At 47.8% G+C, this 15,635-nt stretch overlaps 1 protein-coding gene across 2 annotated transcripts in view; it reads left to right on the plus strand.

Annotated features, from left to right (window-relative positions):
* The window catches only part of ttll7 (tubulin tyrosine ligase-like family, member 7), a 145,015-nt gene that overhangs the window by 73,999 nt on the left and 55,381 nt on the right, over positions 1 to 15,635 (plus strand). For both annotated transcript variants that reach the window (XM_080196493.1, XM_080196491.1), the window contains one exon: positions 13,208 to 13,491. In XM_080196493.1, coding sequence (XP_080052619.1) covers positions 13,208 to 13,491 — 284 coding nt within the window. The remainder of the gene's footprint in view (positions 1 to 13,207; positions 13,492 to 15,635) is intronic.

Below are 15,635 nucleotides of genomic sequence, written 5' to 3' on the forward strand. Positions count from 1 at the left end.
CCTCTCGGGCAGACTGAAGCCTCAACAATATCCTCGCTGTGGTGTGGATTCTCCTGCACACTAACCGAGGTTTTATCAATACTTTTGACTAATATGTTAGATTTGTATCATAATGAAGTCTAGAATTGCATTGTTTTATTTTATAACCTATGCCCTGCCAAGCTATGCCTCCAGATTCTTTTGCTCTGACAAGTAGCTCACCTGCGTCCATTTGAGTTTAACTATACTGTTATCTGTTTTCTCATTCGACTTTTAGGGCACTTACCACGGAGATTTGATTGGGCAACAGTAATGCAATTGCATCATATCTACTAGTCTAGAGGTATCCTAGCTTTTTATGTCTCTGAGGGTCACATAGGTGCATATCAGGGAATACCGTCCCCCTCCCCCACCCCCCTCAGAGGATCCAATAAGAAGGTTTAATTCCTGTTCCCATGAATCCACGTTGTTGAGTTGCTGATGTTAAGATGCCTTGGGTTGAGATTTTCCAGTCCCGCCTGTGGCAGGATTGGCTGTAGGCAGGATGGAAAACCTGATGGACCAGTCAAAAGGGCCATTGACTTCACGCAGGAATATCCTGTCCCCCGTGGCAGATGGCAGAACTGGAAAATCACCTTCTTAGTGTCACAGTTGAGCAGGCAAAAAGTGCTTAAAAAATAAACTCCTGGGCCACAAAAATCACAGTAAGAAGTCTCACAACACCAGGTTCAAGTCCAACAGGTTTATTTGGTAGTAAACGCCACTAGCTTTTGGGGTTTGCCCCTTCGTCAGTTGAGTCACCTGATGAAAGAGCAGTGCCCCGAAAGCAAGTGGTATTTACTACTAAATAAACCTGTTGGACTTTAACCTGGTGTTGTGAGACTTCTTACTGTGTTTACCCCAGTCTAACGTTGGCATCTCCACACCGCAAAAATCAAACAGTGTGGGAGTGTAATTAATACTTTCACTAAATTGGTCTAAACAGTGAGGGCCTAATTACCAAGGCTTGAAGGCGACAAATGATAGGGGTGAAAGCAGAGGAGGAGACGATGGTGTGATGGTAATGTCACTGGGTTAGTAATTCAAAGGCCCAGGTTAATACCCTGGTGATGTGGGTTCAGATTCCAGCGTGGCAGCTGGTGGAATTTAAATCCAACTCGTGAAATCTGGTGGCCATGAAGCTAATGTGACAAAACCCCATCTGATTGACCAATGATGGGCAAGATTCCCAATCGTGTGTTTCCTGCTGGCGGGAGGTGGTGCACTGTTCACTAATAGCGGGATTCTCCGGTCTTGCCGCTGACAATGGGAATTCCTGAGGGACACTGACAGGGAGGATGTGCATCATGCATCACTGACAACTGAGGCCAGCGTTTGTTGCTCAGCTCTGATTACTCTGAAACCGAGTAATCAGTCACTCAGTCACCCCATACATAGAACATTACAGCGCAGTTACAGGCCCTTCGGCTCTCGATGTTACGCCGACCAGTGGGACCAATCTAATGACCCTCTAACCTAAACTATTCCAATGTTATCCATATGCCTATCCACTGACCATTTGAATGCCCTTAAAAGTTGGCGAGTCCACAACTGCTGCAGGCAGGGCATTCCACGCCCTTACTACCCTCTGAGTAAAGAACCTACCTCTGACATCCGTCCTATATCTATCACCCCTCAATTTAAAGCTATATCCCCTCGTGTTAGCCGTCACCATCCGAGGAAAATTGTTCTCACTGTCCACCCTATCTAACCCTCTGACCATCTTGTATGCCTCAATTAGGTCACCTCTTCACCTTCTTCTCTCCAACGAAAACAACCTCAAGTCCCTCAGCCTTTCCTCTGAAGACCTTCCCACCATACCAGGCAACATCCTGGTAAACCTCCTCTGGGAAGGTTTGGGAAACCCGCGGGGCAGGGGTGTACTGCCGGCGGGACTGGAGAATTCCGGTTGACCTCTGTCATTCTTACCAGGTTTGACCTACATGTGACTCCAGACCAAACATCAGTGTGACTGATTTGTAACTGCCCTCTGACCTGGCCTAACGAACCACTCCATTTCAGGGTAATTAGGGCTGGGTGACAGTCACTGGCCTCTATTATTAGTGACGCACATCCTCCCTGTCAGGAATTTGAGGTTTTGATCAAATCACCTCTTATTCTTCTAAACTGTAGTGGATACAAATCCTTTCACAAAACCATGTTGACTCTGCCTGAATTTCTCCAAGTATCCCATTATAACAACACTAATAATGTTCGGCTAAATGGCGCCAAGACTTTTGCTTTTTCTATCCTTTTTGGAATAAAGGAGTTGCATTTGCTATCTTCCAATCTACTGGAACCTTCCCCAAATATAGCGAATTTGAAAAATTAGAAGTATTAACTATCTCATTAGTCACTTCTTTCGAGACCTTGGGGCGAAGCCTATCCGTACCCACAGAGCCAACAATTGCTCATTGCTATTTCCCCGGTGATTGTAATTTCCCTGAATCCCTCTCTTCCTTCCATTTCCTGATTTACAGCTATTTCTGGGATGTTTCTTGTGTCTTCTATCGTGAAGACTGATGCAAAATACCAGATAAATTCATCCACCAGAACCCTATTTCCCACTGCCAATTCCCCACACACACTTTCTATCGAACCAAAGCTCACTCTGTTCTTATTTAGATATCTATTGAATTTCCTACTGTACATCTTTAAAGAACAAAGAAAATTACAGCACAGGAACAGGCCCTTCGGCCCTCCAGGCCTGCACCAACCATGCTGCCCAACTTAACTAATACCCACGACCATTCCAGGGACCATATCCCTCCATTTCCATCCTATTCATGTACCTGTCAAGACACCCCTTAAAAGTTACTGCCGTATCTGCTTCCGCCACCTCCCCCAGCAACGAGTCCCAGGCACACCCACTACTCTCTGCGTAAAAAAATCTGCCTCGTACGTCTGTTTTAAAACTTGCCCCTCGCACCTTAAACCTATTCCCCCTTGTAACTGACTCTTCCACCCTGGGAAAAAGCTTCTGACTATCCAATCTGTCCACGCCTCTCATAATCTTGTAAACTGGTCTCCCCGCAACCTCCGTCGCTTCCATGAGAACAAACCAAGTTTCTCCAGCCTCTCCTCGTAGCTAATGCCCTCCATACCAGGCAACATCCTGGTAACTCTTTTCTGTACCCTCTCCAAAGCCTCCACATCCTTCTGATAGTGTGGCGACCAGAATTGAACACTATATTCCAAGTGCGGCCTAACTAAGGTTCTATAAAGCTGCCAATTTTTAAACTCAGTACCCCGGCCGATGAAGGCAAGCATGCCGTATGCCTGCTTGACTACCTTCTCCGCCTGCATTGCCTGTCCTGACGCTAAGGGGTAATTTAGCATGGCCAATCAACACATCTTTGGACTGTGGGAGGAAACTGGAGCACCCGGAGGAATCCCAAACGCTCCAGACAGACAGTGACCCGAGGCCGGGAATGGAACCCAGGTCCCTGGTGCTGTGAGGCGGCAGCACTAACCACCGTGCTTCCCGCGAGGTGTGTGTCCCGTGAGGACCGGCAGGACTGGGAAATCCCGCCAGCTGGAAAACTTTGAGCAGTAAAAGCAGCTCAACAATTCAAAGGGAAGTCAGCAGATTTACCTGGAAAGTTGCCAACTCCCCTTTAGAATTGACGATTCGGGATCCTAAGTATGCTGGGAACAATAAGAAACAGAACGTTGTGTGCCTAAAGATTCAGTTTGTGCTCTTTGTCCTTTTTCAGGCAGGTTCGTCATATCTGAGCCTCAGGGGGATAACGAGAGGTTAACAATAGTAGCGGTAAGAAGGGAAGACACTATCCTAATTTAAAATGGGAGGAGAGAGAAGCCTGTGAAAAGCAAACGATCCAGTAGGAGTGGAATTTAGAGGGAGATTCTCAAGACATTTCCAGACAGAGCAACCTTCCATCCAAACCTATCAGCAGAGAGCCTTGCCCTCAGCAGCAGCCTGGCTACAGGGTTCTTTATATTTTATGCCGGAGATGTAAATATATATTTATAGATAGATAGAAAATAAATATAATAGAATCTTTGCACGTTTTCTGCAGCCGTTAATAACATTTACATCTGTGCAGCCCATCAGCAAGCTCTGCACGTTGACAGGTTTCCTTTTTATTTTGCCGCTAGGTTAATCATTCCAAGTTTCAGCCCTGGGGGACGGGGTCCTTTTCGCCCCAGCCAGTGTCAGCGTTGAGCTGTCGCAGGCCGGGGGTATCACACAGTAAAGTTGCCTTGAGGTTGCTGTAAGGTTTGGTGTGTCCGCTCCCTAACCTGAGGAGTGTGCCTTCTTTGCTTGCCCCCCCCGCATTGTAACCACTTCAGTGAGCTACAGGAGTTGAGACTTAAGAACATAAGAACATAAGAAATAGGAGCAGGAGTAGGCCATCTAGCCCTTCGAGCCTGCCCCGCCATTCAATAAGATCATGGCTGATCTGTCGTGGCTCAGTTCCACTTTCCCGCCCTCTCCCCATAACCCTTAATCCCTTCTCTTATCAAAAACCCATCAACCCGCTTCTTAAAAATATTTAGCGAGGCAGCCTCCACCACTTCAACGGGCAGAGAATTCCAGAGATTCACCACCCTTTGAGTGAAGAAGTTCCTCCTCAACTCCGTTCTAAACCGCCTCCCCTTTATCTTGAGGCTGTGCCCCCTAGTCCTACTGTCTTTTTTGAGCGGGAAGAGTCTCTCCACCTCTATCCTATCCATCCCATTCATCATCTTATACGTCTCAATGAGATCTCCCCTCATTCTTCTAAACTCTAACGAGTACAAGCCTAGTTTATTCAGCCTCTCCTCATAGCTCAATCCCCTCAACTCCGGTATCAGCCTAGTAAACCTCCTCTGCACTCCCTCCAGGGCCAAAATATCCTTGCGCAGGTGCGGCGCCCAAAACTGCACACAGTACTCCAGCTGCGGCCTCACCAATGCCCTATACAGCTGCAGCAAGACCTCCCTACTTTTATATTCAATCCCCCTCGCTATGAAGGCCAGCATCCCATTCGCCTTCCTGACCACCTGCTGCACCTGCAAGCTGGGTTTTTGCGACTCATGCACAAGGACCCCGAGGTCCCTCTGCACCGTCGCCTGCTGCAGTTTTTCGCCACGTAAGTAATAGTCCTTCCTACCATTCTTCCTACCAAAGTGGACCACCTCACACTTGCCAACATTAAATTCCATTTGCCATTTCCTGGCCCATTCGCCCAGCCTATCTAGATCCTTCTGCAGACTCTCCACACCCTCCGCACAATTTGCCGTTCCCCCAATCTTGGTGTCATCAGCAAATTTCGACACCCTGCACTCGGTTCCCTCCTCCAGATCATCTATATAAATGGTAAATAGCTGAGGCCCCAGCACCGACCCCTGGGGCACCCCACTAGTCACCATCCGCCAATCCAAATAGCACCCATTGACCCCCACTCTCTGCCTCCTATTTGACAACCAATCCTCTATCCACGCTAACACCCTACCCCCAACTCCATGTCCCCTGACCTTTTGCAATAACCTCTTGTGAGGTACCTTGTCAAACGCCTTCTGAAAATCCAGAAAGACCACATCCACCGGCTCTCCTCTATCCACTGCCCTAGACACATCCTCATAGAACTCCAGTAAATTTGTCAGACACGACTTCCCTTTAATGAAACCGTGTTGCTTCCGCCCTATCAAGCAATTCCCTTCAAGATGCCTCGCAATTTCCTGCTTAATGATGGATTCTAACATTTTACCTACCACAGACGTTAAACTAACCGGCCTATAATTCCCCGCCTTTTGCCTGGCACCCTTCTTAAACAACGGCGTAACATTAGCCGTTTTCCAATCTTCCGGCACTTCCCCAGAATCCAGCGACGTCTGGAAAATAACCACCAAGGCATCCACTATCACCTCCGCCATTTCTTTCAGAACCCTCGGATGCATTCCATCCGGTCCTGGGGACTTGTCCACAATCAGCCCCTCCAGTCTGTCGAGCACCACCTCTCTAGTAACAGTAATGTCATTAAGACCCTCCATTCCTACCACCTTTCCATCGCTAACACCCGGCAAATTATTCACGTCCTCCTCCGTGAAGACAGAAACAAAAAAGTTATTCAAGACCTTAGCCATATCCCCATCCCCTACCACTAGCTCCCCTTTCTCATCCTCTAAAGGACCAACGTTCACCCTAGCCAGCCTCTTCCTTTTTATATATTTATAAAAACTCTTGCTATCCTTTTTTATATTAAGTGCTAGCCCAGCCTCATAGCTTCTCCTACCCTCCTTTATCAACTTCTTTGTCAATCTTTGTTGACATTTAAACCTTTCCCAATCCTCTTCTCGCCCACTGCTCTTAGCTACTCTAAATTCCTCCGCTTTTAATTTAACACTTTCCTTCACCTCCTTCGTTATCCACGGCTTATTACCTCTCTTCCTACTGTCCTTTTTAACCATCGGAATAAATTTCTGCTGAGCACCAAGAAAGATCTCCTTAAAGATCCTCCACTGCTCCTCAGCAGACCTACCTTCCAACACATTCCCCCAGTCCACATTCGCCAATTCTTCTCTCATCCTACCATACTCCCCTCTATTCAAACAAAGGACGCGCGTCCGGGAACCCACTTTCTCCTCCTCCATCTGCACCAGAAACTCCACCATACAATGATCACTCTCTCCAAGAGGATCCTTCACCGCAAGGTCCCTAATTCTACCCGCCTCATTACATAGCACCAGATCCAAGATAGCTTGCTCCCTCGTCGGCTCCAACACACACTGTTCAAGGAAATTATCCCGGCAGCATTCCAAGAACTCCTCCTCGAGCCCACCTCGTCCAACATGGGTCGACCAATCAATATGCAGATTGAAATCTCCCATAACTACTGCCGTCCCATTCCTGCACGCCGCACTTATTTGCGTGTTAACAGCCCGCCCCACCTCCAGATCATTATTCGGGGGCCTATAGACGACACCCACCAGCGTCTTCCTCCCTTTGCTGTTCCTAATCTCCACCCACAACGATTCCACGTTCTGCTCTTTGGCTCCGATATCATCCCTTGCTACCACCTTGATACTATCCTTAATCAGCAGAGCTACGCCACCCCCTCTTTCCTCCTGCCTATCCTTCCTAAACACTTGATAGCCCTGTACATTCATCTCCCAGTCCCTGTCACCTTGCAGCCACGTCTCTGTAATGGCCACCAGATCGTATCCATTTGTGTCGAGACTTGCTGGACCCTGAGCTCCCTAACTGAGGTCTGGCAAAGCTGCCCAATCAGGGAGCATACAAAGGCACACACAGTTTACAGAATACTGATTAGAATGCAAGTTTTTACAGCTAATCAAGTCTTAAAGGTGCAGACAATGTGAGTGGAGATAGCATTAAGCGTAGGTTAAAGAGATGTGTATTGTCTTCAAACAGGACAGCAAGTGAGATGTTACAAGCCCAGGCAAGTCATGAGGGTTATCCCAGTCCACGCCGGCATCTCTACATCAGGGAGCTCCATAGGAACATAGGCTGGAATCTTACCCTCCTTCACTCCGGCGAGATTTTCCCATCCCGCCGCAGTGAACCGAGATTTGGCCGGCTGCCAAATTCTCCGACCTCGCTGCAGTGGGAGCCTAGGTATTGCAAACCATTGTTAATAAGTCAGTTTTGGGGAAGGGACACCGGCCTCTCAACATTATCCCACCCATGATCTGTGCCAAATCAACCTGAATTCCAGTGCCACTTAATGATGTGTTGGGCGGTTGGTCCCTATGCCCGAGGTCCATCTTCAGTACAATCAGACGGCCAAAATCCATCTCACATCGGGCCCCTCAAGGCAGCCGGGTAAAGGGGCTTTCACCTCTTCCCCTTCCAGAATGAAGTGGAAACAAGGTCAGCGAGGTGCGAAATTCCGTGCCTGACCCCAGTGCACTGGGGTAACTTACAGCTGAATACCCGTGGAAGTGTAGCGATGTTTACAATGGAGCAGCCTGAACTCCACCAATAACGTCCAGTGGAGGGCAGCGAGCAATCTGTTTTGATTTGAGTTGGTTGAGGAAGGCCGCGTTGTCAGGAACAAGGAGAACTTCCTGCTGCTTGTAACCATGGAATATAATCATATAGTGCTGACAGAGGCCTTTTGGCCCATTGCGCCAATGCCGGCTCTTTGGATGAGCTATTCCCAGAACCCTGCGTTTGTTTTCTCTTTTTACAAACGTTCCTCTTTTGAACATTTTACTGAACCAATGTTTGAATGAGGATACGGACACATATTTGACATGACAATATGCAGAGATAGTTTGAGGCAAGAGATCGCTGAGGAGTGACCCTTCCCTGAAATGGGAGATGGTGGCGTAATGGACTAGTCATCCTGAGGTCCAAATTAATGCTCAATGGACAGGGTTTCAAGTCCTGTGGAATTCAGCCACATCTCCTGTAGGTGGGCTTCCATCTCTGGCTTTCAATGACGCATGCAACTCTTGCCTTAGCTCCGACATCTTGCACGATGACGAAGTATCCACTGCCATGTTTATGATGCAAAGTGGACCACACAGGATTGTAGATCAGGCTGAACAAGGATGCAGCTGAGGTGCCCGCTGCTTTCAGGACATGCTTTGAGTTGTCTTGAGGGCTTTCAAAGAATAATATTGTTGCTTCTTTAGCGGGATGTCCACTCATTAGTGTAATAATGAAGGAAGGCAGACAGTGCGGGGGTCCTCACACCTGCTCTACACACCAGCCTGTGCTCACTGACCAACATTGGCTCCTGCTTATCAAATTCTCACTCTTCAAATGGCTTTCTTTTAAATTTGATTTTATTTATTATTGTCACATGTATTAGCATACAGTGAAAAGTGTTGATTCTTGCGTGCTACACAGACAAAACATTGAGAAGGAAATGAGAGAGTGCAAAATGTAGTGTTACAGTCATAGCTAGAATGTAGAGAAGGATCAACTTAATGTGAGTTAGGTCCATTCAAAAGCCTGACAGCAGCAGGGAAGAAGCTGTTCTTGAGTTGGTTGATACGTAACCTCAGTGTTTTGTATCTTTTTCCTGACAGAAGAAGGTGAAAGAGAGAATGTCCGGGGTGCGTGGGGTCCTTAATTATGCTGGCTGCTTTGCCAAGGCAGTGGGAAGTGTAGACAGAGTCAATGGATGGGGGGCTGGTTTGCTCGATGGGTTGCGCTACATTCTCGACAGGGCCTACCTGTCCCACTGCGATATTCCCAATGGTTTTATTTAAAATCACGTGGTGAGCTGTAGATGCCGACTGGACATTCGGGGTTGCTGGTCGGGTGTGGACCACTGGAACCTCGGAGCATTTGGAATAGCTGCAGTTAATTCATGAATGGATGGGAGTGGGGAGAAATGGGAAAATAAGGCTGTTGGGTTGCCTCATACATTGCAGTTGGTAAAAGATTTGATTTGATTTGGTTTATTATTGACACATGTATTGGGATCTAGTGAAAAGTATTGTTCCTTGCGCGTTATACAAAGTATACTGCTGATATGCCGGAATTCTACTACCCCTCCCGCCATGGGAATCGCAGCGGGCGAGAAGTGGACAATGGGAAGGTCCACTGACCTCAGGTGGGATTTTCTGGTCTCAGGTTGAGTGAGGCCATTAAATCCCACTCGGGAAGAAGGAAAGGAGAGAGTGCAGAATATAGTGTTACAGTCATAACTAGGGTGTAGAGAAAGATCCACTTTAGATCTGTAACAGATTGGATTAAAGCTTTGTTAGAGAGTTTAAAAGAGTTAGAGGAGAGTTTAAAAGCGCAGAGCGAGAATAAAAGACAGAATTAGATGGTATGCTGGGCACAGCTTGTAAGAAGCCGCCACACTGTGATGCCAACTTGAGCTATCTGCCGATCATGCCCTAGGATCCCCTTGTCTTGTCCAATGATGGGCATTTTGAGTTCTGTCTTGGCATCATAATTTGCATTGTGAAGAAATAAATTTGCATTGGTACATCGCTGCCCTCCATCTCGAGATCTGTAACAGGTCTTTCCAGGTAATGAATCACTGTTGCAGTGTAGACACGGGGTTGTAATGTTGGAAATGCCAATTTGCAGACAACAAACTCACACATAAGAACATAAGAACATAAGAAATAGGAGCAGGAGTAGGCCATCTAGCCCTTCGAGCCTGCCCCGCCATTCAATAAGATCATGGCTGATCTGTCGTGGCTCAGTTCCACTTTCCCGCCCTCTCCCCATAACCCTTAATCCCCTCTCTTATCAAGAACCCATCAACCCGCTTCTTAAAAATATTTAGCGAGGCAGCCTCCACCACTTCAACGGGCAGAGAATTCCAGAGATTCACCACCCTTTGAGTGAAGAAGTTCCTCCTCAACTCCGTTCTAAACCGCCTCCCCTTTATCTTGAGGCTGTGCCCCCTAGTCCTACTGTCTTTTTTGAGCGGGAAGAGTCTCTCCACCTCTATCCTATCCATCCCATTCATCATCTTATATGTCTCAATGAGATCTCCCCTCATTCTTCTAAACTCTAACGAGTACAAGCCTAGTTTATTCAGCCTCTCCTCATAGCTCAATCCCCTCAACTCCGGTATCAGCCTAGTAAACCTCCTCTGCACTCCCTCCAGGGCCAAAATATCCTTGCGCAGGTGCGGCGCCCAAAACTGCACAGATAATAAGCAGATATCCTGTTTTGGCCAATGTTGGATGTGGGATCCAGGACACTGTCGGGTGGGGATAACTCCACTGCTCTTCTTTGGAATGATGACAGGGGATCTTTTAACCAAGAGGGCAGACAGGACCTCAATTTAATATCTCCTCTGAAGGATGGAATCTCCAACAATGCAGCACTCCATTGGTCCTACACCAGGAGTTTCAGCCGAGATGTTGTGCCCCAGTCTCTTGAGTGGGACTTGAACCCAAACTTCAGGACTGAGGAGTGAGACTGTTACCAGGTAGAATCCTACAGAGCAGGAGAGGCCATTCAGCCCATTGAGTCCAATCCAATCATAATCCCATCCAAACCCTATCCCCATAACCCCACCTATTTACCCCTGGCTAGTCCCCCTGACACTAACGTACAATTTAGCATGGCCAATCCACCCAACCCCCACATCTTTGGACTGCGGGAGGAAAGTGGAACATTTGGAGGAAATCCACACAGACATGGGGAGAACGTTCAAACTCCACACTGACAGTGACCCAAGCCGGGAATTGAACCCGGGTCCCTGGTGCTGTGAAGCAGTAGTACTAACCACTATGCCATCGTGCCACCCGGTGGGTACTTAGGAATAGGCCCGGATGGGAGGGTTGCTGCTGTGCCAGTGAACGCAGACTGAGGTGCAGTGTAACAGGGATGGTAAATCTATCACCCCCCTATTTCACATCCTCAAAATCCAGCCACGAGTCAGAATTCAGTATTCGGAAAACCCAGAGTGATGTCAATGGCAAGCACAGACAGAGACGTTATGATAATGTCACAAGAATAATGTCACAGCTCCAGGGACCTGGGTTCGATTCCCGGCTCGGGTCACTGTCTGTGTGGAGTTTGCACGTTCTCCCCGTGTCTGCGTGGGTTTCCTCCGGGTGCTTTGGTTTCCTCTCACAGTCCAAAGATTGTGCAGGTTAGGTTGATTGGCCATGCTAAAATTGCCCCTTAGTGTCCTGAGATGCTCAGGTTAGAGGGATTAGCAGGTAAAATATGTCGGGATATGGGGGTAGGGCCTGGGTGGGATTGTGGTCGGTGCAGACTCGATGGGCCGAAGGGCCTCTTTCTGCACTGTAGGGTTCTATGGTTCTATGATTCTACAATAAAACTATGAATCCAGAAAAGCAAAACACTGCAGATACTGGAATCTGAAACAAATACAGAGAATGCTGGAGAATCTCAGCAGGTCTGGCAGCGTCTGTGGAGAACGAAAATAACTTTTTCTGTGGCTCTTCTTCAGATTCTTTTACCAGATAAGAAACATGCATAGAGGGTGTTGGTTTAAGATGAGGGGAGAGATACAAAAGAGTCCAGAGCACACAGAGGGTGGTGAGTGTCTGGAACAAGCTGCCAGGTAGTTACTTGGGTAGGATGGGAATAGAAGGATATGGGCCAAATGTGGGCAATTGGAACTAGCCTAGTGGTTAAAAAAAGGGGGGGCATAGTCAAGTTGGGCCGAAGGGCCTGTTTCCATGCTGTAAAACTCTATGATTCTAAATGGCTGAGCCAAGACACTCAGTTCAAGGGCAATTAGGGATGGGCAACAGATGCTGAACTACCCAGTGGTACCCACGTCCCACAAAGACAAAAAGCAATGGAAATAACGCATGCAAACTCTCTGAAGGAGACTGATTGGATTAGGTCCAGGGCGGGTCGAGTGGATTTGTCCGAGCAATTTATTGCCAAGTTTCTTCAGTGGCTTCATTTGTCAAACTGATTTCTCACTCACTGAGCGATCGAGAGTGCGGGGCTCGAGCGAATGTGGGATGAGTTTCATGAAGAGTTTCAGAGATGGTTCAGCAAAGTGGCGCAAATAAACAGGCAATAAGCACAGCTGGTCCTGTCACAGGTAAATGAAGGTGGATGTAACTCGTATCTTGAGGAGAAGAAGTTTACCCCTCTCGGCCCAAACACACGCGCGCGCACACACGCGCAAACACACACACACACGCAATGCACAGGCCTGTTCCCATTTTAAAATGGCTAAATTTTCTGGCGTATGAGGCGCCCACCTGAGTTGGGGTCCTATTGCGTCGTTAGGATGACGGTTGCCCGGTCAGCTAAGACCGTGTGTCTCGGTGCGAAAGTGACCTTCTCAGGTAAGTGTGAAAGTTTCCTCAGTGCAGCGAGAGGAACGAGAGTGCTCCTTCCCACGTTGCCATTCCTTCTTCACAAACAGCCACTGCCCGTCAAGCCCCACATTTACCTCAGCCCTCAGAGTTAGGCCTCTTGGCTGCCATCTTTTTTTTGTGTGGAGGCAGGCCAGGCCTGCTCAATGAGGCCTTGTCCTTCCAGTTGGGCTGTCGGCCAGAGCTGGTTTGATGGACTTCCTTCTGCCTCCATGACTGAAAGCTAGGCCGCTTTCCCAGCCAACTGTTTAAAATTCCCACCCTTGAGTCAACTGGGGAAAAGTCTGGAAAAGTTCATGGGCCATGTCATTGCCAGATGTCATGGAAGGAGCTGAGGCAGGAAGGAAACCAATGGGATAAATGTAACGGAGAGGATACTGCCAAGATAAACTCGGACGCTATTTCATTTTCTATTAACTTTCATTTTCAGGGAGGATACAGTCGAAGCCTCCAACCAAAAGCACAAAACCGCCACCCTCAGTATTGCCAACCACGTCTTTGCCAATCAGACGCTCTATATCCTGCCCGCGATCAATGTCTACCTCGGCAACACAGCTACATTCCCACGTCGCAGAGCCCAGATCTACTTCTGCCAAACCCACGGTGCCCTCATCCAGACTCCACTCGGATACACGCTCGCAATCTCTGAATCGTAACGTGACCACTCAGCGGATACCACACGCTACCAGCCTGGGCACCATCCACTCAGCACCGGTAAGCATGATAACTAAACCGGACACCGTACTGATGACCTGATCTTCATTTTCTCTTCCGTCTTGTTGAACTGGCCTCGTTCTATATACAGGTTGTGAAAAAAGATCATTTGTGTGGAGCTTGGGTTGGGCCATATAACAGGAAGATATGCCGGAGTTTTACCCCCTTGCCCCCTCTCCCCCCGCAAGCCCCCGAGGCTAATGGAGAACGCCATCCTGCGAGCATCACCCACCCCGATTCTGGGGCGGGCGGGGCGGTGAAGTTCCAGCCATGGAGTCCAGATCTGGTCTCCGCGCTTCAGGAAGGACGTGTGAAGGGTGATTTTGGGAGGGTGCAGAGGAGAATGACTCTAGGGACGAGGGGCCTTTGGGAGGCTGCAGAGGAGAATGATTCCAGGGATGAAGGGACTTTGGGCACACGGTTAGCTTGGAGCAGCTGGGGTTGTTCTCCTTGGAGCATCAGAGATTGAATGGAGGTTTGAGAGAGGTGGACAAGTTTCTGACAGGTTTAGATGAGGGAGACACAGATATCCATTCGTATTATAGCTGATGGTATAAGGACTGAGGAATATAGATTGAAAGTTTTGGGTAGCAGCTGATCTGAAGAAGCATTTTTGTACAGAATGATGACCTGGAGCTTGCTGCCTATTGTGGTCTCATCAGGAATGGATAGTTTCAACAGGAAATTAGATGGACAGTTGAGGGAAATGAATGGGCTTTGGGGATAGGCTGATTGGATTTCTCTCCAGAGAGCTAGCTCTGACTTGATGAATAGAATGTCTTCCTCATCCACCTTAATGACCTTGTGATTTTATGTTTTGTTATAAATGGATTGCTCACACTGCCTGTAAGTTATTGCTGAAGATTTTGTGTGGCAATAACTGGATGTTAAAATATCTCATCCTGGAGCTTTCATATATGTTTTTGGCCAATTGGTCCCACTTCTTTCCTATCTCTGTAATCTCCGCCGGCCTTACAGCCCAACAAGATTCCTGTTCCTCTCCAATTCTACTCTGTTCAGCATCCCTGATTTCCATTGCTCCACCACTGATAGACATTAGTTGCTAAGGCCCTAAGCTAACAACTTCTCTCCATGAACCTCCATTTTTTGTCTCTCCTCCATTTTTTGTCCCTCCATTTTTTGCCACTCCCTGTCTCTCCTTTCCCTCTCTCCCCTCTTTCTTCCCTCTTTCTTTCGCTCCCCCTCTCCCCACATCTCTCTCATCTCTCCCACCTCTCTCCCCCTCTCTCCATTTCTTTTCTCTCTCTTGCTTCTCTCCTCCCCCTCTTTCTCTCTCCCTTTCTCCATCTCTCCCTCTCTCTCTCTTTCTCTCTCTCTCTCCCCCCACCTTAAGTCACGCCTTGTTGACCAAGCTCCAGGATTGTTGCTCTATGACCTCCCCATGTGGCTCAATCTCAGCATCTGGTTGGTACTCAGAGCTGGGAAGTGCTTTGAAAAGGTTTACTACTTTGTAGATGCTGCATAGATACTGGTTGGAATTGAGAACCTCTTATAGGAGAATTCTCATGATTAAAAAGGAAAAACATTTATCTGGTTCAAGAAGAAATGGGATATCCTCTGGAAAAATATTGTAGTAATTAAAGATTTGAAATAATTGGGAAAAGCAATAGAAAGGTATGAGATAAAGGCAAATAACTGCAGATGCTGGAATCTGAAACCAAAAGAGAAAATGCTGGAAAATCTCAGCAGGTCTGGCAGCATCTGTAAGGAGAGAAAAGAGTTGACGTTTCGAGTGCAGATGACCCTTTGACAGAACAGTTTTGACAAAGGTCTTTGACAAAGGGTCATCTGGATTCAAAACGTCAGCTGTTTTCTCTCCTTACAAATGCTGCCAGACCCGCTGAGATTTTCCAGCATTTCCTCTTTTGGAGAAAGGTAACGAGGGATGTTTCCATAGTTTGGGTTGCTAAGATCTGGAATGCACAAACTGAAACTGTGGCGGACCAGATTCTTCAGTATCTTTGATACACGCAATGACCCAAATGAAAAATATAGAGTGGTACAGTGGCACAGTGATTAGCACTGCTGCCTCACAGTGCCAGGACCCGGGTTCAATTCTGGCCCTGGGCCACTGTCTCTGTGGAGACTGCATGTTCTCCCCGTGTCTGCATGGGTTTCCTCCA

Source organism: Carcharhinus amblyrhynchos, chromosome 9, assembly GCF_965287045.1.
Source record: "Carcharhinus amblyrhynchos chromosome 9, sCarAmb.v2.hapA, whole genome shotgun sequence".
Classification (NCBI taxonomy): domain Eukaryota; kingdom Metazoa; phylum Chordata; class Chondrichthyes; order Carcharhiniformes; family Carcharhinidae; genus Carcharhinus; species Carcharhinus amblyrhynchos.